Genomic DNA, 27,895 nt, shown 5'->3' with positions numbered 1-27,895 from the left:
AATTACAATATTTTTAATCAACCTCTCCTGGGTTAATATGTCCAGGATCCAGTCACTTGAATCTGGGCTAAAGCAGAAATGAGCTGTGCTTTCAGAAATGCACTTGGCATAAGTCAAAACATTGTCTACAGGAGATCTTTAAGTCCCTGAGCTGGCCATGCTGTTGTGGCCACTGTAATCAGGAACTTGATGACAATGGCTCACTTCAGTATCGCTAATCTTTGTAAGAACTTATTTTTAAGAACTGTATTGAGCTGGTCTTATGGACTGTCCCTTTTCTGGGGAAAAGACAGAAAGCTTCACTCACTCACAGTGAAGATTTGCAGTGCACCTGTACTCTGGTCTGAACTGACAGCAGAGCTCAAGTCTCACAGACCTCTCTTGACTTTGGCACTCTTGATTAAGGTGTTCAGAGCTAGTCCAATAAATTGAAAGAACAGTGTGATTTGCATGTGGAACCAAAAAACTCTTCCTTTGTTTACCACTCCAGCCCAAAGACATTAATAATACAATAATTTTATATAAAACAGAGCACTGATGTTCCATGGACTCTCAGAGTACTCCACATTTATGATCCTAGGATGTGCTGGATCCCCTGGACCCCCTTTGTTTTAGGATGGGCATGATTTGAGCTGATTTCAGGAGTCTTCAGAGGGAGTAGCTTGATGTCCTTTAATTTAAAGAGAAATTTGGGAAGCAGAGCTAGAATATTCCACATTATGAGCCTCTCCCAGCAGCTTCTCCGTGAGGTGAAGGGTTGTCCATGGCCTTTTCCATATCCTGCCTCTTCTGTCCTTATAGCAGTGCTCTGATAACACTGGGAGCTGTCTCTGAGTCTTTGTGACTTCTTAAGGAAATAAAAGGTCCTAACCTTGCAAGTGAGGCATCAGTGTGTGCTGGCTGGGGCCCAGGTTTCTGAAAATATTTGAGCACCCTGGGCTTAATTAGTGCATGACAAGCCCCTCAGTAGCTTTATGAACTGCCCTGAGGGGAGAAGCCAAAGGCCACCAGTTCCCTGCAGAGGGACCTGCTGGGCCTTTAACCACTAGAGGCCACTGCCTCATTATTATTGGGGGAATTAATCACTGCACGAGCAAAATGCAAAGGGCAGGGGTTGTGTTTCTGTTGCCTCATCTTGGGTAAGATGGGTTTGTTTATTTTGCCCTGTAACCATCCCCAGTGCTGGCATGTGCTGAGGTTCTGTGGGAGCTGTGCTGCCCTTGTCCAGGTGAGCTCATTGCTCAGGGCCTGGAGGAAAGCAGAGCAACACTGGAAGACCCCAAAATATTCAGAGCTGAGCACTGGCTGGGTGAAGGGTCTTGATGGGAAACCACACGAGGAGTGACTGAGGGCACTTGGTCTGTTCAGCTGGACAGGAGGAGACCTCTGGAGCCTCCTCAGGATGGGCAGCTCCAATCTCTGCTCTGTGACCAGGGACAGCAGCCAGGGAATGGCTGGAGCTGTGTCAGGGCAGGCTCAGGTTGGATCTCAGCAAAAGGTTCTTCCCCCAGAGGCTGGTTGGGCACTGCCCAGGCTCCCCAGGGCAGTGGGCACAGCCCCAAGGCTGCCAGAGCTCAGAGACAACACTCTCAGGGACAGGGTGTCTGTGCAGGGCCAGGAGTTGGACTGGATGATCCCTGTGTGTCCCTTCCAACTCAGCATATTATGGGATTCTGTGACCTGTCAGGCTCAGGCTCACATTTATTTTTCCAGTCTCCTTTGGGCTTGTTAAGCTTTGGCCTTTCCTCTGGAGCACTCAGACAGGACCTGTCCAAGGTGTCCTGATCCCAACACGTCCTGTGAGCAGCTCCAGGGGAGGCAGAGGGCAGCTGGTGGGATGGGAAGTACACCTGCCTTTCTCCATTTGGGATTGTCAGCAGTGCAAACTGGTGCTGGCAGAGCTGGGCTGATGATCTCATGCTGCTCCTGTGCTCTGGCCGTGGCAGGACGAGGAGGCCACCAAGGGACTCGTGTGCGGGGCTGGTTGGGAGGCAGAGCTTCTCTTCCCCTGGGAAGACAGGCAGGAGGGCACAATTCTTCTTCTGTCTTTGTCTCAGAAGCACTTCAAAAGCAGGCAGTCCATAAAACCATTGTTTTCTGTAGTCAGATCCAAACAGGAGAATATGGAGATGCTCCAGGATAACTGGGTGGAATTTGCTGCTGCTGTCACCGATCCGAGTGTTGGCTGTGGCCCAGTCCCAGGGTGGAGCAGGAATTCAAGCTCTGTGTGCAGTACAAATGTGTAGACTTGTAAGTACTGTGATTACATTCACAGAGCTGCTGCAACCTTGAGGAATACCTGAATAGAGTAGTAATTATTCTTGTGTTAAATCCCACAGCTCATTCCCATTGCATCATGAACTTACTGCATTGGGAAGTCGTCCCTCCTGAATCAGAGAAATGTGTTTCATCCAAGAGCTGTTGATTTCTTGTACCTGGTGCATCTCACCCTGCAGATTGGAGAGGACTTTGCTGGGTTAAGTTACAGAACTGGCTCTGTGAAGTCCCTGTCAATCACTGAGGTGTGTCAGAGTGAATCAGCTTTGGTAAAGTGGTGCTAAAGCCATGAAGAGATGGAACAGATGGAAGTATCCATCACTCAGCTCCTATGCAGTGTCAATCCCCACGTGCTTTTATCTGCAGCACCTCTCGCTGCTTTTCAGCAGCTCCCTCCCTGATGAGTGCTGGTGTCTGCTGCCCATGAACAGCCCGGCCCAAATCCCCTTGGATGTGGAAAATTTGGTATTGTTTTATTAATACTGCAGTTGGAATGAACCTCTTGGAACTTGAAAAAGAGTGAAAACAGAACTGTCAGTGCAAATGTCTGAACCCCCATCAACACCACTGGCAGGGTCTGTACCTGGAAGATAAAAACTGGCACAGTTTTCACTCCTGGGAAGCACTTCTGTGCTTTAGTCAGAAGATGTCCATGCAGCTGTCCATGCTGAATGCTGCCAGCAAGCACTGTTTCACTGACAAAGGCACAATAGCTTTATTAATTTCTGTTGTTATAATTGTGGTGATTTCCTCTCTTGTGCATTGAGCAAGTTTTCTGGTGTTTTGAGACTTGTGTTGGTGCAAAGGTCTCCTGGGGCTTGAGTTTGACCAAAAGAGCCAGATGGGAAACATAGTTTTGACTGATGGATACCTGAGATTTGTGGCCCTAAAGCTTCTGGTAAAAACAGGAAGAGCTCGGGGTGGAAAACCAGAATGTCAGGAATGGGGAGTTGATGGCTGTCTGTGCATGGCAATCTAGAGAGCTTTATCACTTTGATACAGCTGGAGCCCAAATTAATTACAGAAGCAATGATAAATGTAAATTGGTTTCTGTTCATGTTATTAGGGGAGCATTTGGGTTTGTCTTTAAAACTTACTATAGGACTGCAGCAAACCCTCCTCTGTGTCAAAGCAGGTGATTTTTGCTGAGGGCTGCACTCACCTTGGGCTGTACCTCCTGGGTCTGTCTGCACATACAAATAGTTATTGGTGTTTGGAACTTGGGCTGGCTCCTCTCTCTGGGGATGCTGCTGACAGCCCGAGCCAGCACAGCTCCCCAGCTGCTACTGCAATCTCTGTGCAGCCTGAATAATGTTCAGGGCTGTCTCTGCTCTCATTAAGTGCAGCTAATGCAAGGGGAGTCAACTTAAGCACAGCAAACTGCAGTTAAATCTGGGATGAAAACAGCCTTAAGCGTGTGTTCAACAGGTTCTGCATATGGTCACGAAATTAGAAGAAAAACAATTAAATTGGGCCCCTCAGTTCAGGAAGGCCCTGGAGGGGCTGGAGCAGGTGCAGAGAAGAGCAGCGAGGCTGGGGAAGGGTCTGGAGCACAAGTGCTGTGAGGAGAGGCTGAGGGAGCTGGGGGTGTTGAGGCTGGAGAAGAGGAGGCTCAGGGGAGACCTCATCATCTCTACAACTCCCTGACAGGAGGGGGGAGCCAGCTGGGGGTCGGGCTCTGCTCCCAGGAACCAGGACAAGAGGGCTGGGTCTAAAGCTGTGCCAGGGGAGGTTTAGGTTGGATATTGGGAAGAAATTTTTTCCCAAGAGAGTAATCAGGCCTTGGAATGGGCTGCCCAGGGAGGGGGTGGAGTCCCCGTCCCTGGAGGTGTTTAAGGTGGGACTGGATGTGGCATCAGTGCCATGGGCTGGGAACCATGGCAGAGTTGGATCCAGGGTTGGACTTGATGATCTCGGAGGTCTTTTCCAACCCGGCTGATTCTGTGATTCTGTGAAATCACCCCACAGAAGCAAACAGGCAAGTGGCCCGGGTCAGCTCAGTTTAGTGGATGAGCTGGAAAATGCTGATGTGCCACCCTGGAGCAGAGCAAAGGGGACAAGGGACACCCTCAGCCATCCCGGGGTGCAGCTCAGTCAGGGACTGAAATGGTTAATGCTTAAACATTGGAAGATCACCAAAAGACTTCTGCAAACTGCAAAGAAATAGCTGCTCACCCAGCAGAGCCCCCCTCCTTCCCTGAATATGCCCACTGGGAAAGGACCTTCAGCTCAGATGAGTGGGTGCCATTGTCCAACCATCCTGTGCAGACGCACACCTGAAGCTCTGAACTGCATTGCCAGATAAGGGAAGAGGCAAATCCTTCTTATCATGCCAGTGTCCTCCCTTACATGGTGCCTCTGCTGTAAAACCCCTCCGGGGAGCACGGAAAGAAAACTTGTGACGTGTCCCATGGCATGATCTGTGGTAAAACTCCCCATGATCTGTGGTAAAACTCCCCACCCCAGGGGAGGTACAAGGCATTCCCACCTGAGCTGGAAGTGTACAATTACTCCTTATGAAATCTTTTGAGTTTTGTGGGGGCTTCCCCCAGCCCCAGCGGACCAGGACCACCCCTTCAACCAACAGACATGGAGGCTGCAACTACCAAGTTTCCTTGCTGGATCCAGTGGGTCCATATCTATATGTATATATAGATATATATATATCTTTCCACTCTTATCCTTTCTTTCCCTTTCTCTCCCTTATACATTTTCTTAAGTGTTATTTTTATGCTCCAATATTGCTATAGGTGCTCTAATATTGTTGTATTCCGATAGATGATAACACCCAAACCAGCAACATACCTGTTTACCTTTGAGACCTTATTACCTTATTCTGAAATAAACCCTACATATATATGTTTACAAACACCGATTATTCAGTGTCCTTTCACTTTAACCCACCCCAAGGGATTTATTAACAAAAACCTGGGTTACCCTCCCCTTCTGGGGTGGGTCATAACACTCCCAGGGAGCCCGGAGTGTGGAGGGTCCAGGGAGGGCTGGTTTGGGGTCTCAGAGGCTCTTTCCCTTTATGTTCTCTGTCAAAGCAGTTTCCATTCTTCGTGGTGAGCTCCCTTCTGTGTAACCCAACGTGTTCCTGATTCCTCTCTGAGTCAAGGAAATATGTAATTCTCTTCTGGTTTTTATCTCCTGCGTGTTACCAAGGGCTGCCAGGGAATGAAAGCCACCTGTGCCACATGTGACAGGAACTTAGAAAGTAAATTTAATAACCCTGTTGGTCGCAAGCAGTGTTCATCAGAAATGTCTTCACTGCTGAAGCTGGGAAATGTTTTTTTTAAGCATAGTGCTGCTATAAAGTGTTTTAGTGATTTGATGTGTGAGCATTGTGGGTCACCTGAGTCTCATCCCATGTCTGTGTTCTTTAAACAGACACTGTCACTGAGTCACTGAGTCAGCACTGTGATGTTTCACTGAATCACAGACTGGTTTGGGTTGGAAGGAACCTTAAAGCTCCTCTCATTTCACCCCCTGCCATGGGCAGGGACACCTTCCACTACACCAGGTTGCTCCAACCTGGCCTTGGACACTTCCAGGGATGGGGAGTGCACAACCTCTCTGTGAAACCTGTGCCAGTTTGCTGTCTTTTCATCAAGATCTCTGTTCCTCAGGGTTAACAAAAATGGGTTTAGGTACGTCAAAGTTCAACTGACGATTTTTTTTAGCACAGCTGAGTTGGGCTGTTCTGCTTGGGATGCCACCGGGAGTTGCCCTGGTCACTCCTCAGTACCTGAGGGATCCAGAGCCCAATCAAGGAGAGTCTTCAGGGCTCTCCTGAAGACGGGATGTTTTTCCTGCATGACAGTGGTAAGGGGCCCAGGTGTCTGTCAGGAACCCCGGGGCAGCAGCACCGTTCCTTGGAACGCAGCAGATGCAGCAGGTGGGATCTGTCACCCCCTGCACACTCAGGTTCTCTCTGGGGTTCAGAAGAGGCCAAATCCATCTCTCACTAGTGGCTGTGATCAGGGTCCATCTCCAGCACTGCTCCCCTGGCTCTGCCACGGTCTCCAGGCTCCGAAATGCTCCGTCTGCTCTGGAGTTTGCAGACACTGGCAGAGCTCAGCTCTGCCCTGCTCTCGGGTCCCCTGGGAGATCAGCAGTGGTACAGCTGCACCTTGGGGATGGTTGGACTTGAGCTGCACCCCACAGGGAGCAGCCACAGGGATCCCAGCACCTGAGGGGATTTAGGGGCAGGGTGGACAGACCAGGCAGGGCACTTAAACTGGGTCTTTTGGCAAGAGCTGTCAGAGAAAGTTTGTTCTGGACAACTTCATACCTGGAGCCAAATTTGAGCAGTGGTGTAACCTCTGATGCCAAGAATTTTTGTTCTGTCTGGTTGGGAGTGTTGGAGAAGTTCAAAAGAGGTGGGGATAGAGAGAGGAAAGAGCCCAGATGAGTTTTAAGATGTTTTTCAGTGAAATCCTGCAGCGTTTGCTGTTGTTTGCACTGTCCCCTTTGAATTTCACCCTCTTTCAGGGTCAGATTATGTAGAGGAATTAAACTCCAATGATTAAATTCCATGTTAAAATGAGTAAACACATTGGAATCTTTTAGCACTAAATCACAGTGAGGTTATATTGAACACTGAAAAGATAATCCCAAAATCACTCATTTAGTAATATTTTAGAAATTATTTTAGATACCTGCCTTCTAATATCTTCTGACAGGTACTTTTAAAGTGATTTATCCATGCATTTATAATTTTCTATTTTGCTTTGAATAAAACAGAACTAGGTCTTTGATATTTAGAATGCTCATAATTGTTCCTGGAATTTTTCTTTGGATGAAGATTTTGGCGTGGATGATACTTTATGAAACAGTCCTGGGTCTGGATCTCATTCATCACAGATCTTGAAAAGAAATGTCCCTTGGCTTGCAGAGAGGGCCTTGGAATTTTTCAGAGCTTGAACTGGAATTATAACATGTATGTGCATTTAAATATGGGTTCCTTTAAATATGCAGAGCTTCTGTAAGGATCAGGTTTGTGTACATTCCATTAACGGTAAGTGTAATTTTTAAATCTATTATAAGCAACAGAATATAGAGTCACAGATTGGGTTGGGTTGGAAGGGACCTTAAAGCCCATCCAGTGCCACCCCCTGCCCTGGGCAGGGACCCCTTCCACTATCCCAGGTTGCTCCAAGCCCCGTCCAACCTGACCTGGGACACTTCCAGGGATGGGGCAGCCACAGCTTCTCTGGGCAACCTGTGCCTGGGCATCACCTTTATGTTAAACTGGGTTTAAATATGACAGAATTTGTCAAATAAACTGATTTCCTTGAATTAATTCTGTTCAGATGAGGCATGACGAATGGAGACCAAAGTTCCTGCTGTGTATTTATTTTTTGTCAGCTGGCACGTGCTGTTTGTCCTTGCAGAGTCTGCAGTGGGGTGCTCAGCATCAAGCCCCCCATCTGGAGCTGAGGACTGGACTGGGCTGAGCTTTGGGCAAAGACAAGAACAGTCTGTGCCAGCTCACAAGGTACCAAAAGGCAACCAAAAAAAAAGGAGTGTGGGGAGAGCAGAGCAGGGTCCCGGACTACCCGGTGTAATAGGTTTTCTCTGTCTCTCATCTCAGTGCCTCCAGTCCTGGACGGTGTTTATGAGCCGTGCTTGGTCCTGCTGCACTTCTAGTGTGTAAAGTGAAGCTTGTACATCCATCATGTCAGGTTCAGGGCTTATCACTCTGACTGGAGAGTGGTTACTGCAGCCAAAGTTGCCTTTAGATGGGTCCCTGGGATTATAAAGTAGGGTACTGGGTTGTATTAAAGCAACTGAGCTCACATTAGCAAAGCCTGGCTGTGGAGCCTTTAGATTTACATTGTCTTTTGTCTTGGGCCTGACCTAAATCACAAGCATTTAGGGACAAGAAATGAATTAAGTCCTGTCTCTGTACAGACTAAATCCCTGGCCTCCGCCGAGTGCCGCATTAGTGGAGCCAGCAATGGTCATGTCTTTCCTTGAGACTGTCATAAATTGCATTTATTAATGGCAGATTATAGAAATTTCAGCCAAGTCTTTATCAGCACTTAGGCCAGACACCAGATAAACAGTTGGCTGCAGTTCTGCCCTCTAATAAAATTGTTCATGAAACTTGAACTCAGCTTTGCGGTTTAAACTTTCAGAAACAAGCTGGTTGCTCAGCAGTGTGAACTGGACACTCCCTGGAGCCAAATCCAGCCTGCTGGGATATATCCGCTGAGGATCTAGCCCTGGGCTCTTCCTGGGAGAGTCCTGGCTCCTGCCCTGGCCCCTGGAGGGGGAGGATGAGGAGGAGCAGAGCTGGGGCAACCAGACAGCCACTGTCCCCATCCCTGCCCTGCATCCCCCGGGCTCTGCTGGGCCTCACTCTCCACGCTTTGGGCTGAGCTTCCCTGCACATCTGGCCTGCCAGTCCCCCTCAGAGGGACTGGCCCTTTGCTGCCAGTGCACTAAGGAAATTCCCTGCTGCTGGGAAGAGATTCCCTGCTGCTGGGAAGAGATTCCCTGCTCAGGACATGCCTGAGCTGGACTGGCTGCACAGGACAGACCTCCCATGGGACTGTGCTCCCAAATTAAAGTGAAGTGACAACACATGTAGTGTCATGTTTGCAAGGGAGGCTGGAGCAGCTCTGGCAAAGTTAGCAAGAGCAGCCCCGGTGACATTTTGCTAAGTTTTTTTTTCAGGTCTTTGAAATCCTTTTTGACATCTGCTCTTTATTACACAACAATATAACTGTCCTTTTAGGAAAAGAGACATTTTTCATTATTCATTTCAAACTTAACAGACACATTTTCAAGTGCCTACAATAACTGCAAGGGATTTGCTTTCAGGTGATTTGGCTACAAGGCTGAGTCCAACTATAACACTGTTTTCTGTTCCACGTCTGCATTTACCTTGGTCACAACTGAAACCAGGTTTTTATCAGAGTGCCTGGGTTTGTTTTTTATTAAAGAAATACTTTGACTCTGGCGGGATGAGCAACATGAAACTCTGGCAGGAAATCTGAACCTTGCAGTCCTTCCCAAGTTCAGCAGCAACAGCATTTTGTTTGTTCTTTGTGGGGGCAATGTGGTTGGTTTTTTTCCCTGTCCCATCTGAGGTGTTGCATCTAGTTTTGTTCTTTTACCTCCAAGTGGGAAAAAACTTGGAAGGGTTTTTAAGCAAAAGTAATATGTGAGGAATTTAAGGCAGAGGTATGCAGCACTGAAAAGCTGACCTCTGTTTCCCCTTTCATGCCACATTGCATTCCCTATATTTCTGTTTCTGGAACACCAGTGCTGCTTTCCGAGAGCAGGAGGCTCGGGAGGAGTGGCCAAGGTGCAGCAGCTGTAAGGATGAGCATGAAATGTCCCCTGACTTGTGTCCTCAGTAACTGCTGCTACACCATCCACATTTGCACAGAATATGTTGCAGGCACCTTTTTGTTTGTTTTCATGACTCACACAGGACCTCCGAGTCCGCTGAGTGTTGGAGATGCAAAGTGGGGGGAGATCCAGGCTGGGGGATGCTCTGAAGGACAAAGAGGGATCTTGGAGCTCAGCAGGTCCTGCTGCTGGGAGAGACGGTCAGGAGGCTGTTTTCTTGTTTGGTTTTGTGTGGTTTAGGGAATGGTTCAGCTTTTAGGAAACAATATAATTTATTAAGCAGCTCATTCTGATGATGATGAGAACATAGAACATTTAATTCTATTTTATTTTTTTTTACCCAGAGTAAAATGGGGCAGTTCGATTTCTGGGGAAAAGAACTGTCAAACATGCTGTTGGGCATTCATGGGGGGAGAGGTGGGAGGGAGAAGGATGTGCCACTGACTAATTAAAGGCATGCTCTAATGGGCTCCAACATTTAAACAAGCTCCTTTTCATACATATATTGGGCCATTTTAGTATTAAATGGCTCCATTAAATGGTTTTCCAGGCCTTAAGCTGACCAGACATCTATTAAGTCAGTGGGAGTTTAGCCTACATGAGAAACAGAGCATCAGTTCTTCTGCCAGGTGAAATTTGTCATTCAAAAGCTAAACTTGTGTTTAGAGAAGCCAACAAGTTAATGTAAACAAGGGGATAAAGCTTAAATCCTGCTGAGCTGGTTTTGCAGAGGTGATGTGTTCTCCAGCAGTTCCACAGGAATGAGAGCCAGGGACCACGAGAGCTGGAGGAGTGGGGACCACTCGGGACAGGCTGGGAGGGAAGGGGGTGGCAGGGAGCTGAGAGCAATCCCCTGCTCTAGAAGAGAGGGCGTTCTTCCAGCACCGAACAAAGATTGTGACTTCAAGAGCTTCCCAGAGCCCAGTGTGCTCAAAGCTTGCCTTTGGAGGCTGAGAGTTGAGCTTGTCAGAAATCCTGAAAAATATCTGGGGAAAGATTTTAGGTTGTTTGGTTGTGATGAGGTACAAAACTCCTACAGAAAAAGAGGCTCACCACCAACCTGGTCCTCACTAGTGCTTTCTAGAGTAAAGATTAACAATTAAATGCAATTTCATGAATTATTGCCGAAATGTCAGAATGTTCTTGGTTTTCCAGAATTGTAAAAAGAGTCTGAGAAACAAAGAACTGTTGGGGAAAAGAGGGACAGTAATTCATTTGGGGTTTTTTTTTCTAAGAAAAATGCTTTTTAATGTTGCCACATCTATGAAGAACAAAGATTGTAGCTGGTTGCTGCTGGTCACATGAGCCCGAGCCTGGCTCCTGCCTGCCCACACCGTGGGCATCCATGACTGCGCCCGGGCACGGAGCTCAGCCAGGCCTGGGGCCTTGGGCCTTTGCTGGTGGGACCACCCGGACACTCAGCTGAGGGCTCAAACTCTCTTTATTTGTACATAAGAGGTGGGCCAACCCCTATCCTGGTGGGGGGCCCACCTTCAGATCTGGTTGGAGTGCAGGGCCAGGGGGCTCAGGGGCAGAGGGGCTCGTTTGGGTGGCTCCTGGACCTGGAGGTTCTGCAGCTGCGGCAGCATAGCCGGGTATAGGCTGGGAGAGCTGAGATGGGAGATCTGCTTCCTCCTAACCGAGGTGACTGGCTGGGCTGGAGCAGGAGCAGAGAGGAGCCTGTGGAGAGAGGAGGTGGCTGAGGCCCAGCTGCAGGGGGCACACAGGGACTCTGCTGCCCAGCAGGGCCCAGAGCTGGCAAGGCTCAGCAGCACGGGGGAGCTGCTGGCACACCTTGGCCCCGCTGGACACCTGCCCCTCAAGGCCCCAGCGAGCAGGGGGATGGCTCTGGGCAGGGTCCCTGGGCAGGAGCGGGCGCCAGGGCACGTCTGCCTTCCAAGGGCAATCTCGTCCCCGCTCCTTCTCCTCCCCACCTTGCTTTGCCTCTGCCCGTCCTGCTGGGGCTGCTCTTGGCCAGGCAGGCTCAGTTGGAGCCAGCACTGGCTCCAGTCCCAGCGGGCTCCCCAGGAGGGGCCCAGCAGCTGAGAGGCCAGGACAGCACTGGACAGCAGCAGAAGCCTCAGCAGAGTTCTTTGACCAAGGACTAACTGGCCGCTCCACAGCAGCCAGGCTGGGAATGTTCCATGGCTAGGAGCTGCCTTCAAAAGAAGCTGTTTGAGGGGGAGATCAACAAACAACTCACCGTTTTCTTTCCCACCAGTACCAGATTCCAGCACAGCACAACATGATGACAAGCTGCCAGCCCAACACACTTGCCATTATCACAGCTAAACATCGCGCTCCTGAACAGAAACCTCTACCAATGCTCTCCTGGATCTTGAGAGCACGTGTTGTGGCACCGGCTGCATCTGCGGGAGCAATTTGGAGCGTTAGCCCGTCCTGGGCACCCCTGCTAAGCCGACAGCGCGTTGGACACAACCAGGACGTTCTCTGTTTCCCTCAGTGCGGGTGCCTGGAGGCTCCCAGCCCTGGGGACAGGCTGTCCCACCAAAGCAAACCCAGAAGGCCGGGAGGAGAGCCCGGGGGGAGCGGAGCTGCTTGAGCAGTCGCTCCTTTGAGGGACACGCACACAACCCATCCCTGCAGCAGGCAGTGCCAGCCTCATCCTTCCCTGCCCCGGGACAGCTCCCACAGCCCAAGGGGACGGAGTCAGGCCCTGTCAGGAGACACGTGAGCCCCTGCCCAGGGTGGGAGCCAGGGAGCGCTCCGGCTCTCGGCTCGCGGGAGGGATCCCGCTCTGGGCTGCTCTGGTGCCTTGGGCCTCTCGAGACTCAGGGCCAGCTCTGGGAGCAGCTGCAGCGGGAGGGACCTTGGGACCAGAGTCCTGTTTCCCAGGGGCTGCAGAACATGCTCCAGATGCCTCCAACCTGTCGTGCTTTCAGCTTTGGCTGCTGCCGTGACGGGCCCGAGCGGGCACTGGGGGAAGAGCTGCTGCCACACAGCCACCCCGATGGCCGACACCGGCTGACCACGCCACAGCAATTACCCCGTGTGCCCGTGCCTGGCATTGCCTCCCTGCCCTCAGCAGAGCCTGGCACGGAGCCACTGCTTCCTTCAGGGAACACTGACTTCTGAACAGCCCCTTGGTCCATCTCTGGGGAAAGCAAGAGAGACAACTGGATCAGAGGGAGCTGTTCTCCATAAGGGAAGTGGCATCTTCAGGAGGCAATGCTTATGAAAGACATGGGAAAGGTCCAGGGAAACAGCCAGGCTTTTGGGGCTGGGTCAGGGCACTCCCTCCTCCAAACAGCCGCCACACCGGAGCTGCCGGGAGACCAGACCAGGCAATTGCAGGGGATCTCCTGGTCTGCAGGGCCCGTGGTGCATTTGGGGCACAGGGTCAGGGCATGCTCAAGGCCTTTCTGCAGAGGCCAGGGAGAAGCTGCAGCCAGGCCAGGCGGGGAAACCGCCCCACAAGGCAGGAAAGCAGCAGCGGGGCAGCGAGGCTGCGATGGATCCCTTCCCGCTGTGCAGCCACTGCCTGTCCACACATGGATCTAAAGCCCCAGGCTTATGGGTCTCACGGTTCAGGCTGAGGAAACAGACCCACCTCTCTGTTTCTGCAGCATTTCCTTCAGGATTTGTCTTAGGACTTCGAGTGACTCCTGAGACTCTTTGTCTTCAGCTTGGTTCTTGCCTCTTGGAGGACCTGAATAGGTAGTAGTTTGGCATGAATGGATTACAGAAAACCAGTGGTCAGCCTGTGAGGTCAGCAGGGACATGCAGCATCCAGCTCAGTACCAGGAAAAGTCCTCCCTGCGGACACCCCTGTAACTCAACAGGCAGGGACACTTGTGTCATCCCTGGGGCTCTGCAATGGCAGCCCTGAGGTACAGGGGGGATGAGGGGATCCTGCAGGGACAGGGCACACACGGGCAGGTCTCTGTCCTGACCCCTGCAGAGGCGCCCGGCTGGCCCAGCTTTGGGCTCTGAGCTGGCAGCTCTCCCAGGGGGAAAAGCCACGACGTACCCACACGACCTTCCGGAGGCTCAGCCCTGGGCCCCACTCCAGCTTCCTGCTCACCGTCACCCCCAGGCTTGGCTGCAAAGAAGGGCAGGAGAGAAGAGCTCCCGTGACCCAGTTCCAGACTCTCCCTCAGGCCGGAGGGGCAGGGAGTGCAACTGGGCAACGGGATCCCTGCAGGGCCCTCATCTCTGCCCTCCCCTCAGGAACAGGGGCAGAGCTCCCACGGGCCAGCAGTGGCCCCTCGCTGGGACCAAAGGAGCCCCACACAGAGCTGTCAGGGCACCAGGGACTCCCTGGAGCTGCCCCAGCTCCAAACTCAGCCCCAGCGAGGCCCATGGCTTGGCAGCTGCAGCGGGAGCACCTCCGGCTCCGAGGGGCCGGCAAAGGAGCCACGCCAGGCACAGCCCCCCGGGCACAGCCCTGGGCCCGGCCCCTTCCCTCTCTGCCCTTCTCCGTGTCTGCACAGCGGCCACGGCGGGAGAAACTAGCATGTGCATGGAAAGAAGATTAAAAGTTAAATGCTCCTTTCTCCTCCCCATGACAGGGCTCCTGTGGGATCCCTCTTGGGCCTGAGCAAGGAGTCGGCCATGATTGCCACAATCCAGCAACCTTGAGAGGGTCTTAAGGGAAATGGCACATGAATGAGCTCTTGCCACATTGACAGTGATTATTCTGTCAGGAAAGGGACACTGAGAACTTGCCTCCAGGTTGCTCCAGGAAATTCAAAGCATCATCCACAAGAATTTCTAGATAATCAAAGTCACGATCCCCATCTAGAAGCAAAGAGAGATGGGAACCGTTTCCATGGCATGCTGGGATCCCCTCCTGCCTCAGAGAACTGTGGCACTGCAGGGGCTCGGGGAGCCCCGTGGGGGCCAGATGTCAATGGACATGGCCAGAGCTGCAGAGGGGCCTGGGCAGCTCTGGGCTGGCTCCTGGCCGCTCTGCACACTCGTTCCAGGCCCTGTGCAACATCCCTGGGGGAGCGGCTGGAGCAGCCAAGGGCCCTTCGGGGCTCTCTCCGCACCCAGGAAACCCTGGCTAAAGCCCTGGGGAAAACCATCCCCGACGCTTCCCGGGGAGAAGAGCCCGCTGGCCGGGAAAGGCCGCCGGCTCACCTGCTCCCCGCGCTGGCACCGGAGCAGCCTGGGCAGCCCTGGCGTGCAGGGCCACTGCCAGGAGGAGGGGGAGGAAGAGGCGGAGAGCAAGGGCCATGGCCCCTCGCCCTCACACCGTCCGGCAGCTACTGCTGCTGCCGCTGTCCTGACACCCCTGTCCTGTAATCTCTGTTCAAATGTCACCAGATGTGCCGCCGATGCCACAGCAGCTTTGGTCAGGGACCGAGTGGTTGGTCATTATGGTGCTGTGGGACCACCGGGCTCTGTGACCTCACAGCCCTTCTGTGACCTCACTGCCTGGGTGAGATCTTGTGGGGATGGATCTCAGGAGCTGCCCTCCCAGCCAGGGGAGCACATCCCGCCACACAGCTCTGTCCAGTCTACTTGTTGGCCTGAGAACTGATTTGTATGACATTGCACAAGTGAGACGTTTCATGGCTCTACTGCAATATCAATGCCAGCTCCAACATTCACCTCCTGTCGGTGATTCCCGCTCTTGCCGGCAGCACCTGCCAGCTCTTCCCCCGCCACGCCGACACCGAGTGGGTGCTGTGCACTCAGGGCTGGGGGGTGGCCCATATTGAAACAGGGAAGGACTTGATGCCGTAATTCCTAAAAATAAGCCAAGGCAGGCAATCAGGGCAGCTGCAGCAACGCCAGCACCGTGGGCCTGCGATCCCTCCCTGCCTGCTCCATCCATGGGATGGCACCTTGGTACCAGCACAAGGGTTAGCCAACAGCAGCAAGGAATTCATCCATTGCAGACTGGACTGCCACGACATTAAAGGAAAAAGGCTGGGTGTCCCTCTATTGCAACTGAGGCTCCCAGTTCCCTTGGCGGTCGCAATAGCATTTGCATTCCGGCAGCCATGGGCTTCCAGTGACTGGAACGGAGAAATGCCATCCTTGGAAAGAGAGAACAAGCTCTGCTGCAGGCAAAGGGATGTATTAAACACCAGCAGTGAACATGGAACTCTTTATTTGGGAGAGCACTTTCTGTTCCCACTCCCTCTGCCCTAAGAACTGAGCAGTGTCCACTGTCACTTTATCCCTTGCTGACTTGAGACAGCTTTGGATCCAGGTACTTGGAATTGTAAAATCTGTCCGAGTATCTCAGCTATGACAACAGTGAATAAGAAGCCCCTTTTTGGTATGTGATGACATTGGCTCTGCAGGTGAATAAACTGAGGGCAGTTACTGTAAAATGCCTGCACAACCAGCCCTGCACATCACAGGCCACAGGAGGGTGGAGCTAAGGTGTGTTACTCCCTGTCAAGATATTGGTTTTGAGGGAAAACATGAAAAAAACCCCAGGATCAGCCACTCTTCCCGGGGAGAAGCGTTGAAAGTCTCTGCCCCTCAAGACCTTCCCAGCTTGTGGGCCATGGTCACTGCCATCTAAGGCGTGGCCTCGGAACTAACAGTGCCAGGCTCCCGCTGGTGTGAGAAGCCACAGGCTCAGCTGTCCCCCCGCAGTGCCTCCTGTGCCCTGGCGAAGCGCCGGGGCTGTAGGTGTGTGCTGGGCTCTATTAGGGATGAAGAGGCGTTCTTGCAAAGTCGGCGGTGCAGTGCCAAGGGCCTGGTGGTGCAGTTGTCAGACACAGAGAGGGGCAGTTTGCCCAGAGACAAGGGGACCAACCAGCAGCAAAGACTCGGGACCCCCCTTTCGGCAAGGCCGGGGACCCTTCCCCTGCTGGCCGTGGACTGGGGGCGCTGGGGGCGTGTGGGGAAGGTGTAACCCCGCGGTCCCTGGGCCAGTGGGGGAACGGGGAGGGACCCGCGCTCGGGCACGGGAGAAAAGAGGCTGCGAGCGCTGTCAGGGGCAGAGAGCTCAGCGCGGGGTGCGCAGTGGGGTCTGCCTTGTATTGGCATGAAAGTTTCCGTGAGCTCCTCTGGCTCTTGGCTGCTTTGGAGGCTCTTAACATGGGAATTATACTTTGGAAAAGCTCCAGCCAAGGGCTCAGCGAGGAGGCCCCTTGTTGTGCCTCCCCCCGGCTCGTCAGGCTGCCCCTTGGTCCCTTGGCCCCGCGGGTCCCTGGCCCAGCCAGACTGCCCTGGGAAGGGCCCCGGGATGGGATGGGATGGGATGGGATGGGATGGGATGGGATGGGATGGGATGGGACGGGATGGGCCCGCCCGCTGTTCCAGCAGCCCGGGCAGAGCAGGGACAGCACATTTGCTCCCAGCTCGGCATGGCCTCGACTCAGAGCTGGGCGTGGGAAGAACAGCAAGAAACCCCCTAAAGTTAAACCCCGCTGCGTGCCTGCCAAGGGACCCCAGCCCCCTGCACGCCTTGGGATAGACCCCAAAATATCCCTGTGAGCCACATGAGGGACCCCAACCCGCTGCACGCCTTAAAGGGTCTCCAGGTACCTGCACACCACAGAAGAGGCCCCAGACTCCCTGAGGACCTCATGAGAGGCTGCAGCCGCCTGCACGGCTTATGAAAGACCCCAAATTCCCTGCCCGCCTTAGAGGAAAATCCAACCCCCCCCATGTTCCTCATGACAGTCCTCAGCCCCCTGCAAGTCTTACGGGGGACCTCAGCCCCCTGCAGCCCTCAGGAGAGACCCCAAAATATCGCTGGGTGCCTCACAAGGGACTGCAGCCCCCCCCACTTCTTCAGGGCCCCTCACCCCTGCACACCCTAGGAGACACCTCCAAAAATGCCTGGGTGCCTCCTGAGGGACACCAGTCCCACCTTACGGGGGACTCCAAATTCCCTCCTGCAATAAATGTGCCCTCAGCCCAAGGTCCCTCACCACGGGCTCCCCCAGCCCCAGCCTGGCTCCTGCCTGCCCACACCGTGGGCATCCACGGCTGCGCCCGGGCACGGAGCTCAGCCAGGCCTGGGACCTTGGGCCTTTGCTGGTGAGACCACCCGGACACTCAGCTGAGGGTTTATTTCTATTTATTTGTACATTTCGGTGGCCCAAATCCCTACCCTGGCAGGGCAGGACCACCTTTAGACTGGGCTGGAGGGTGGGGCCGCAGAGCTCGGGGGCAGAGGGGCTCGTTTTTGTGGCAGCTGGACCAGGAGAGTGAGAAGGCCGTTCTTCAGCCGCGTCAGCACGGCCGGCTTTGGGCAGGAAGAGCAGAGATGAGAGGTCCAGCTCTTGCTGCCTGATATGGTTTGAAGCTGGCTCCCTGCCAAGTCTCCAAACCTTACCACCACAAGTCCCCCGTTCCCCCCCCCACCCCCAGCCCAAAAGCTCAGGGAGAAGAGGGAGAAAAAAAACTAAGAAAACCCGAAACAAGAGACAGCTAAAGTGATATATATAAATATATTAACATCTATGTTACACTTATATACAATTAAAATATACAATTTCCCAAGGGAAAGGGAAGGGGGAAGGGAAAAGGAACAAAACCAAAATAAAATATATATATATATAAATATATATCTCCCGATTAGTGGCCCGAGATCTAGTAACTAAAAAAGTTAGCAAGGAAATATCTCACACTTTCCTTGGGACAACGGAGAGTCGCTCTGGACCGATCGCCGGCAACCTCCACCTCCCAAGGTCGGCAAGGCCTAACCAGGCCTCGCTCCCCAGCACGGCAGACCCGACAGCAGGGAACCTGCACCTCCAAGCCGCCGGAAGGAAAGAGAGCAAAGGCCTCTCCTCCTTTCTTCTTATAGTCTGGCTTACGAAAAAATCGTAGGGAATACTGGGTAAATCTGGACCCTTCCTTGGTTACAAACTGGTCACCAAGGAAGGCCTAGCCCAAACCACCACACTGCCCGAGGTGTTTGTCTGGGCTGGAGCAGGAGCAGAGAGGAGCCTGTGGAGAGAGGAGGTGGCTGAGGCCCAGCTGCAGGGGGCACACAGGGACTCTGCTGCCCAGCAGGGCCCAGAGCTGGCAAGGCTCAGCAGCACGGGGGAGCTGCTGGCACACCTTGGCCCCGCTGGACACCTGCCCCTCAAGGCCCCAGCGAGCAGGGGGATGGCTCTGGGCAGGGTCCCTGGGCAGGAGCGGGCGCCAGGGCACGTCTGCCTTCCAAGGGCAATCTCGTCCCCGCTCCTTCTCCTCCTTCTCCCCGCTCCTTCTCCTCCCCTCTGCCCGTCTGCGGCGTGTGCCACCAAGAAGCAGGTCCGCAACTTCGTACGGGAGAATGGCAAGAGAGCTTTATTATGGTGAAATGTAAAAGAACACAACTGAACAAGTCAAAGACAAGCAGAAAAGGTTCCAATATAACATGGCTTCCGCCTTATATAAGGTAGGGTAGGGAAGGTGCTAGAACAAAAGGAGCAGTTAAGGCGGAGCAGGTAAATTATAACCATAAAGGGAAAACATAACCATACATGGACAACTGCGGCAATGCACCAAATATTGATCAACAGGAAAACAGAGTTTAGGGACAAAGGGGATAGAGAGGATAACTGGGGTACAATAAACAGGAATCATACAATAAGACATAAAGCACAACATAAACTCATAACACGCATTTTCAAAGAGTCTACAAAAGTCTGATCTTGTTTAATTGGTAACTCTTTCCTCGAGAGGAGAGTTGAGTCCGGGCGTAATTCTCCCTTCAACAGTATGGGGACCCCCAGCCCAGCTTTCCCGGACACTTGGTGAGGGCTCAGTCTCTCTTTGTACAGAATGGGTGGGCCAACCCTCAGCCTGGTGGGGGCCCACCTTCAGACCCGGCTGGAGTGCAGGGCCAGGGGGGACCAACCCCCAAATGGCGGCTGCCCAGTGGCTTCCCCTGACAAACACAAAATGGCGGGAGGCTTTCTCTGCCCTCTGGACCACGCGCTCGGAATCAAAAACCAAATTAAAACACACTGTCGCAGGAAGATGGCAGGACACAGAGGCAGGGTGCAGGCTGTCTCCCTCTCTCTCCCTCTCTGTTGTTGTGAGGAACAGCAGCGGGTGCAGTAGCCAGCGGGGCTGTGGCATCTCCCCGGGTGACTACAGCAGCCATCTCTCCCTGGGCAGGGAGCAGCAGTAGCAACAGTTGCCACTTGCAGGCTCCCGCCTTCGCTCCTTTTGGGCAGACCACGCTGCAATTTCGGCAACAGAAAAAAAAAGAAAACCAGAACCCAGCAGAATCTGGATCTCGGGGAGGGCTCTTCCTGGCAAAGTCTCGCGCTGCAGTGCGGGCAGTGGCAGCCCCAGCAGCGATTGCCACTGCAGGTTACCTTGAGAGAAGTGACTGCCTTACCCTCCAACGCCGGGGAGAAGGGTGGCCCCTTCCCCTTCTAGGCCTTGGCTTTTTCCTTTCAAGACCACACCTCTGGGTGAGGAGGTGATTTAAGAATATTCATCGCGAAAGCTCCACCCCCTGGCTTTGGGAACCATAACAGCAGCCCATTTGAGGAGCACAAGGCCCAGATGGTCCCGCTGCAATAAATGTGCCCTCAGCCCAAGGTCCCTCACCACGGGCTCCCCCAGCCCCAGCCTGGCTCCTGCCTGCCCACACCGTGGGCATCCACGGCTGCGCCCGGGCACGGAGCTCAGCCAGGCCTGGGGCCTTGGGCCTTTGCTGGTGAGACCACCCAGACACTCAAGTGAGGGTTTATTTCTATTTATTTGTACATTTCGGTGGCCCAAATCCCTACCCTGGCAGGGCAGGACCACCTTTAGACTGGGCTGGAGGGTGGGACCGCAGGGCTCGGGGGCAGAGGGGCTCGTTTGGGTGGCAGCTGGACCAGGAGGGTGAGAAGCCCATTCTTCAGCCACGTCAGCACGGCCGGCTTTGGGCAGGAAGAGCAGAGATGAGAGGTCCAGCTCTTCCTGCCCAAGGTGTTTGTCTGGGCTGGAGCAGGAGCAGAGAGGAGCCTGTGGAGAGAGGAGGTGGCTGAGGCCCAGCTGCAGGGGGCACACAGGGACTCTGCTGCCCAGCAGGGCCCAGAGCTGGCAAGGCTCAGCAGCACGGGGGAGCTGCTGGCACACCTTGGCCCCGCTGGACACCTGCGCCTCAAGGCCCCAGCGAGCAGGGGGATGGCTCTGGGCAGGGTCCCTGGGCAGGAGCGGGCGCCAGGGCACGTCTGCCTTCCAAGGGCAATCTCGTCCCCGCTCCTTCTCCTCCCCACCTTGCTTTGCCTCTGCCCGTCCTGCTGGGGCTGCTCTTGGCCAGGCAGGCTCAGTTGGAGCCAGCACTGGCTCCAGTCCCAGCGGGCTCCCCAGGAGGGACCCAGCCGCTGAGAGGCCAGGACAGCACTGGACAGCAGCAGAAGCCTCAGCAGAGTTCTTTGGCCAAGGACTAACTGGCCGCTCCACAGCAGCCAGGCTGGGAATGTTCCATGGCTAGGAGCTGCCTTCAAAAGAAGCTGTTTGAGGGGGAGATCAACAAACAACTCACCGTTTTCTCACCCTCCAGTACCAGATTCCAGCACAGCACAACATGAAGACAAGCAGCCCTACCAACATGCTTGCCGCTAGCACACTCAAACAGCCTGTTCCCCAACAGAAATCTCTTCCAGTGCTCTCCTGGATCTTGGGAGCACGTGTTGTGGCACCGGCTGCATCTGCGGGAGCAATTTGGAGCGTTAGCCCGTCCTGGGCACCCCTGCTAAGCCGACAGCGCGTTGGACACAGCCAGGACGTTCTCTGTTTCCCTCAGTGCGGGTGCCTGGAGGCTCCCAGCCCTGGGGACAGGCTGTGCCACCAAAGCAAACCCAGAAGGCCGGGAGGAGAGCCCGGGGGGAGCGGAGCTGCTTGAGCAGTCGCTCCTTTGAGGGACACGCACACAACCCATCCCTGCAGCAGGCAGTGCCAGCCTCAGCCTTCCCTGCCCCGGGACAGCTCCCACAGCCCAAGGGGACGGAGTCAGGCCCTGTCAGGAGACACGTGAGCCCCTGGCCAGGGTGGGAGCCAGGGAGCGCCCTTTCTGAAGTTCCTTCATAATTTCTTTCAGAACTTCATTTGACTCAAGGGTCTTTTTCTCTCCTGGACGTTGGCTCTTGCCTCTTGGAGGACCTGAATGGCAAGCAGTTCCATTTGACATGAGTGGATTAGAGAAAACCAGAGCTCAGCTGGTGAGGTCAGCAGGGACAGACTACTCACTCATGCCATATGAGATGGTCTTGCTCAGAGGAATCAGCAGAGGAGCTGGAAAAGTCCTCCCTGCGGACACCCCTGTAACTCAACAGGCAGAGACACTTGTGTCATCCCTGGGGCTCTGCAATGGCAGCCCTGAGGTACAGGGGGGGTGAGGGGATCCCGCAGGGACAGGGCACACACGGGCAGGTCTCTGTCCTGGCCCCTGCAGAGGCGCCCGGCTGACCCAGCTTTGGGCTCTGAGCTGGCAGCTCTCCCAGGGGGAAAAGCCACGACGTACCCACACGACCTTCCGGAGGCTCAGCCCTGGGCCCCACTCCAGCTTCCTGCTCACCGTCACCCCCAGGCTTGGCTGCAAAGAAGGGCAGGAGAGAAGAGCTCCCGTGACCCAGTTCCAGACTCTCCCTCAGGCCGGAGGGGCAGGGAGTGCAACTGGGCAACGGGATCCCTGCAGGGCCCTCATCTCTGCCCTCCCCTCAGGAGCAGGGGCAGAGCTCCCACAGGCCAGCAGTGGCCCCTCGCTGGGACCAAAGGAGCCCCACACAGAGCTGTCAGGGCACCAGGGACTCCCTGGAGCTGCCCCAGCTCCAAACTCAGCCCCAGCGAGGGCCATGGCTTGGCAGCCGCAGCGGGAGCACCTCCGGCTCCGAGGGGCCGGCAAAGGAGCCGCGCCAGGCACAGCCCCCCGGGCACAGCCCTGGGCCCGGCCCCTTCCCTCTCTGCCCTTCTCCGTGTTGACACGGAGGGAGCAACTGGCATTTCCATGGAAAGAAGATTAAAAGTTCTCCCTGACAGGGATTCTGTGGGATCCCTCTTGGGCCTGAGCAAGGAGTCGGCCATGATTGCCACAATCCAGCAACCTTGAGAGGGTCTTAAGGAAAATGGCACATGAATGAGCTCTTGCCACATTGACAGGGATTATTCTGTCAGGAAAGGGACACTGAGAATTTGCCTCCAGGTTGCCCCAGGAAATTCACTTCATCATTCAGCAGGATTTCCAGATAATCCAAGTCATGATTCCTGTCTAGAAGCAAACAGGGATGAACCGTTTCCATGGCATGCTGGGATCCCCTCCTGCCTCGGAGAACTGTGGCACTGCAGGGGCTCGGGGAGCCCCGTGGGGGCCAGATGTCAATGGACATGGCCAGAGCTGCAGAGGGGCCTGGGCAGCTCTGGGCTGGCTCCAGGCCGCTCTGCACACTCATTCCAGGCCCTGTGCAACATCCCTGGGGGAGCGGCTGGAGCAGCCACGGGCCCCTCGGGGCTCTCTCAGGAGTGCAGAGCAAACCCTCACTGAACCCACATCGTGACGGGCCCGAGCGGGCACTGGGGGAAGAGCTGCTGCCACACAGCCACCCCGATGGCCGACACCGGCTGACCACGCCACAGCAATTACCCCGTGTGCCCGTGCCTGGCATCTCCTCCCTGCCCTCAGCAGAGCCTGGCACGGAGCCACTGCTTCCTTCAGGGAACGCCGCCTGCCACAGAGCCCCTTGGTCCATCTCTGGGGAAAGCAAGAGGGACAACTGGATCAGAGGGAGCTGTTCTCCATAAGGGAAGTGGCATCTTCAGGAGGCAATGCTTATAAAAGACATGGGAAAGGTCCAGGGAAACAGCCAGGCTTTTGGGGCTGGGTCAGGGCACTCCCTCCTCCAAACAGCCGCCACACCGGAGCTGCCGGGAGACCAGACCAGGCAATTGCAGGGGATCTCCTGGTCTGCAGGGCCCGTGGTGCATTTGGGGCACAGGGTCAGGGCATGCTCAAGGCCTTCCTGCAGAGGCTGGGGAGAAGCTGCAGCCAGGCCAGGCGGGGAATCAGCCCCACAAGGCGGGAAAGCAGCAGCGGGGCAGCGAGGCTGCGATGGATCCCTTCCCGCTGTGCAACCACTGCCTGTCCACACATGGATCTAAAGCCTCGGCTGATGGGTCTCACGGCTCAGGCTGAGGAAACAGACCCACCTCGCCCTTTCTGAAGTTCCTTCATAATTTCTTTCAGAACTTCATTTGACTCATGGGTCTTTTTCTCTCCTGGAGGTTGGCTCTTGCCTCTTGGAGGACCTGAATGGCAAGCAGTTCCATTTGACATGAACAGATTAGAGAAAACCGGAGCTCAGCCTGTGAGGTCAGCAGAGACAGACTACTCACCCCTGCCATGTGAGGCGGGTTTGGGCGGAGCAACCAGAAGAGGAGCTGGAAAAGTCCTCCCTGCAGACACCCCTGTAACTCAACAGCCAAAGAAGTTTCTGTCATCTGACTCTTGCCATGTTGTCAAATATTTTTCTTTGAGGTGACATTGAGAACTTACTTGCAGCAGGCTGCAAGGGCCCCAAAACTTTACGCAGCCAATCCAATGGAGAAGCATTCCCAGTGTTCTCATCTAGAAGCAAACAGAGATGGGAACTGTTTCCATGGCATGCTGGGATCCCCTCCTGCCTCGGAGAACTGTGGCACTGCAGGGGCTCGGGGAGCCCCGTGGGGGCCAGATGTCAATGGACATGGCCAGAGCTGCAGAGGGGCCTGGGCAGCTCTGGGCTGGCTCCAGGCCGCTCTGCACACTCGTTCCAGGCCCTGTGCAACATCCCTGGGGGAGCGGCTGGAGCTGCCAAGGGGCCCTAGGGGGTGTCTCCTGCACTCAGGAAACCCTGGCTAAAGCCCTGGGGAAGACTGCAGCAGGCAGTGCCAGCCCCATCCCTCCCTGCCCCGGGACAGCTCCCACAGCCCAAGGGGACGGAGTCAGGCCCTGTCAGGAGACACGTGAGCCCCTGCCCAGAGTGGGAGCCAGGGAGCGCTCCGGCCCTCGGCTCGCGGGAGGGATCCCGCTCTGGGCTGCTCTGGTGCCTTGGGCCTCTCGACACTCAGGGCCAGCTCTGGGAGCAGCTGCAGCGGGAGGGACCTTGGGACCAGAGTCCCGTTTCCCAGGGGCTGCAGAACATGCTCCAGATGCCTCCAACCTGTCGTGCTTTCAGCTTTGGCTGCTGCCGTGACGGGCCCGAGCGGGCACTGGGGGAAGAGCTGCTGCCACACAGCCACCCCGATGGCCGACACCGGCTGACCACGCCACAGCAATTACCCCGTGTGCCCGTGCCTGGCATCGCCTCCCTGCCCTCAGCAGAGCCTGGCACGGAGCCACTGCTTCCTTTGGGGAATATTAACTTATGAACAGCCCCTTGGTCCATCTCTGGGGAAAGCAAGAGGGACACCTGGATCAGATGGGACCTCCGTTAAGGAGGTGGCATCTTCACGATACAAGGGATCTCCTGCTTTGCAAGGCCCGTGGTGCAATTGGGGCACGGGGTCAGGGGATGCTCAAGGCCTTCCTGCAGAGGCCGGGGAGAAGCTGCAGCCAGGCCAGGCGGGGAATCAGCCCCACAAGGCAGGAAAGCAGCAGCGGGGCAGCGAGGCTGCGATGGATCCCTTCCCGCTGTGCAGCCACTGCCTGTCCACACTGGGCTCAGGCTGAGGAAACAGATCCACCTCGCCCTTTCTGAGGTTCCTTCATAATTTCTTTCAGAACTTCATTTGACTCACGGGTCTTTTTCTCTCCTAGACGTTGGCTCTTGCCTCTTGGAAGACCTGAATGGCAAGCAGTTCCATTTGACATGAACGGATTAGAGAAAACCAGAGCTCAGGCTGTGAGGTCAGCAGGGACAGACTACTCACCTGTGCCATGTGAGAGGAGTTTGGGCCGAGGAACCAGAAAAGGAGCTGGAAAAGTCCTCCCTGCAAACACCCCTGTAACTCAACAGCCAGAGAAGCTTCTGTCATCTGGCTCTTGCCATGTTGTCAAATATTTTTCTTTGAGGAGTCATTGAAAACTTACCTGCAGGAGGCTGCAAGGGCTGCAAAACTTTACGCAGCCAGTCTAATGGGGAAGCATTCCCAGTGTTCTCATCTAGAACAGAGATGGGAACCGTTTCCATGGCATGCTGGGATCCCCTCCTGCCTCAGAGAACTGTGGCACTGCAGGGGCTCAGGGAGCCCCGTGGGGGCCAGATGTCAATGGACATGGCCAGAGCTGCAGAGGGGCCTGGGCAGCTCTGGGCTGGCTCCTGGCCGCTCTGCACAGTCGTTCCATGCCCTGTGCAACATCCCTGGGGGAGCAGCTGGAGCTGCCAAGGGCCCTTCGGGGCTCTCTCCGCACCCAGGAAACCCTGGCTAAAGCCCTGGGGAAAACCATCCCCGACGCTTCCCGGGGAGAAGAGCCCGCTGGCCGGGAAAGGTGCCCCAGGCCGCCGGCTCACCTGCTCCCCGCGCTGGCACCGGAGCAGCCTGGGCAGCCCTGGCGTGCAGGGCCACTGCCAGGAGGAGGGGGAGGAAGAGGCGGAGAGCAAGGGCCATGGCCCCTCGCCCTCACACCGTCCGGCAGCTACTGCTGCCGCCGCTGTCCTGACACCCCTGTCCTGACACCGCTGTCCTGACACTGCTGTCCTGAAACCGCTGCTGTACAATCTCTGTCCAGTAATCACTGTCCAGTAATCACTGTCCAAACGCCACCAAATCTGACACTGCTGCCGCCGCCGCTGCTGCCGCAACAGTTGCAGTCAGGGACTGAGTGGTCGGTCATTGTGGTGCTGTGGGACCACGGGGCTCTGTGACCTCACAGCCCTGCTGTGACCTCACTGTCTGGGTGGGATTGTGAGGATAGAAAAGGCTTGCAGAAGATTTTGTTATGAGGAGACAGAGTTAGGTCCTTAGGAAGGCTTTTCTGCCTAAAAGGAACACCTTTCTCAAAGGCAATTTGGCTGCTTTCTCCCTCCCCCCATTACCAGACAAGTCCTCAGCCTCTCTGTCTGGAACGGGAGCACAGGGAGAACGCTTACAGACACGCTACAGGGCCAGAGAGAGCCGGGGGGGCAGCGATAATAGAGAAGCCTGGAAGAGATCAGTGACTTTCTCAGGCCCAGTGCTCTTGTAGCTGGTGCAGAATTTCCTTTGTATGCTTTTGAATGTTCTTGTCTTCAAAATGAACCTTTTTGAATTCTTTCCACTGCCTTGGCATTTTTGGGGGATACCTGCATGTATGTTACTTTACAGGGATTGTGAGGGGACAAATCTCAGGAGCTGCCCTCCCAGCCAGGGGAGCACATCCCGCCACACAGCTCTGTCCAGTCTGCTTGTTGGCCTGAGAATTGATTTGTATGACATTGCACAAGTGAGACGTTTCATGGCTCTACTGCAATATCAATGCCAGCTCCAACATTCACCTCCTGTCGGTGATTCCCGCTCTTGCCGGCAGCACCTGCCAGCTCTTCCCCCGCCACGCCGACACCGAGTGGGTGCTGTGCACTCAGGGCTGGGGGGTGGCCCATATTGAAACAGGGAAGGACTTGATGCCGTAATTCCTAAAAATAAGCCAAGGCAGGCAATCAGGGCAGCTGCAGCAACGCCAGCACCGTGGGCCTGCGATCCCTCCCTGCCTGCTCCATCCATGGGATGGCACCTTGGTACCAGCACAAGGGTTAGCCAACAGCAGCAAGGAATTCATCCATTGCAGACTGGACTGCCACGACATTAAAGGAAAAAGGCTGGGTGTCCCTCTATTGCAGCTGAGGCTCCCAGTTCCCTTGGCGGTCGCAATAGCATTTGCATTCCGGCAGCCATGGGCTTCCAGTGACTGGAACGGAGAAATGCCATCCTTGGAAAGAGAGAACAAGCTCTACTGCAGGCAAAGGGATGTATTAAACACCAGCAGTGAACATGGAACTCTTTATTTGGGAGAGCACTTTCTGTTCCCACTCCCTCTGCCCTAAGAACTGAGCAGTGTCCACTGTCACTTTATCCTTTGCTGACTTGAGACAGCTTTGGATCCAAGTACTTGGAATTGTAACATCTGTCCGAGTATCTCAGCTATGACAACAGTGAATAAGAAGGCCCTTTTTGGTATGTGATGACATTGGCTCTGCAGGTGAATAAACTGAGGGCAGTTACTGTAAAATGCCTGCACAACCAGCCCTGCACATCACAGGCCACAGGAGGGTGGAGCTAAGGTGTGTTACTCCCTGTCAAGATATTGGTTTTGAGGGGAAAACCTGAAAAAACCCCCAGGATCAGCCACTCTTCCCGGGGAGAAGCGTTGAAAGTCTCTGCCCCTCAAGACCTTCCCAGTTTGTGGGCCATGGTCACTGCCATCTAA

The 27,895-nt window shown here is 54.8% G+C and overlaps 1 protein-coding gene across 15 annotated transcripts in view; it reads right to left on the bottom strand.

The window, feature by feature from the left end:
* Nucleotides 1-11,078: 11,078 nt before the first annotated feature.
* The window catches only part of LOC127473544 (uncharacterized), a 460,553-nt gene continuing 443,736 nt past the window's right edge, over nt 11,079-27,895 (bottom strand). For 5 of the 15 annotated variants that reach the window (XM_051793301.1, XM_051793299.1, XM_051793311.1 and 2 more), the window contains 6 exons: nt 25,583-25,654; nt 25,423-25,494; nt 23,722-23,820; nt 23,159-23,266; nt 11,849-12,014; nt 11,079-11,325 (listed from right to left, as the gene is read on the bottom strand). In XM_051793301.1, coding sequence (XP_051649261.1) covers nt 11,139-11,325; nt 11,849-12,014; nt 23,159-23,266; nt 23,722-23,820; nt 25,423-25,494; nt 25,583-25,654 — 704 coding nt within the window. In that variant the 3' untranslated portion in view covers nt 11,079-11,138. Of the gene's footprint in view, nt 11,326-11,848; nt 12,015-17,656; nt 17,867-18,488; nt 18,538-20,282; nt 20,542-21,064; nt 21,231-21,768; nt 21,841-23,158; nt 23,267-23,721; nt 23,821-23,907; nt 23,980-24,067; nt 24,140-25,422; nt 25,495-25,582; nt 25,655-27,895 lie in introns of those variants that run through there. The other 10 variants (XM_051793306.1, XM_051793312.1, XM_051793303.1 and 7 more) reach the window with 9 other exon arrangements.

The sequence above is a fragment of the Manacus candei genome, unplaced genomic scaffold, assembly GCF_025592945.1.
Source record: "Manacus candei isolate 608988 ecotype Guabito, Panama unplaced genomic scaffold, ASM2559294v1 h1tg000036l, whole genome shotgun sequence".
NCBI lineage: Eukaryota > Metazoa > Chordata > Aves > Passeriformes > Pipridae > Manacus > Manacus candei.
This window is presented reverse-complemented; position numbering and strand designations above follow the sequence as displayed.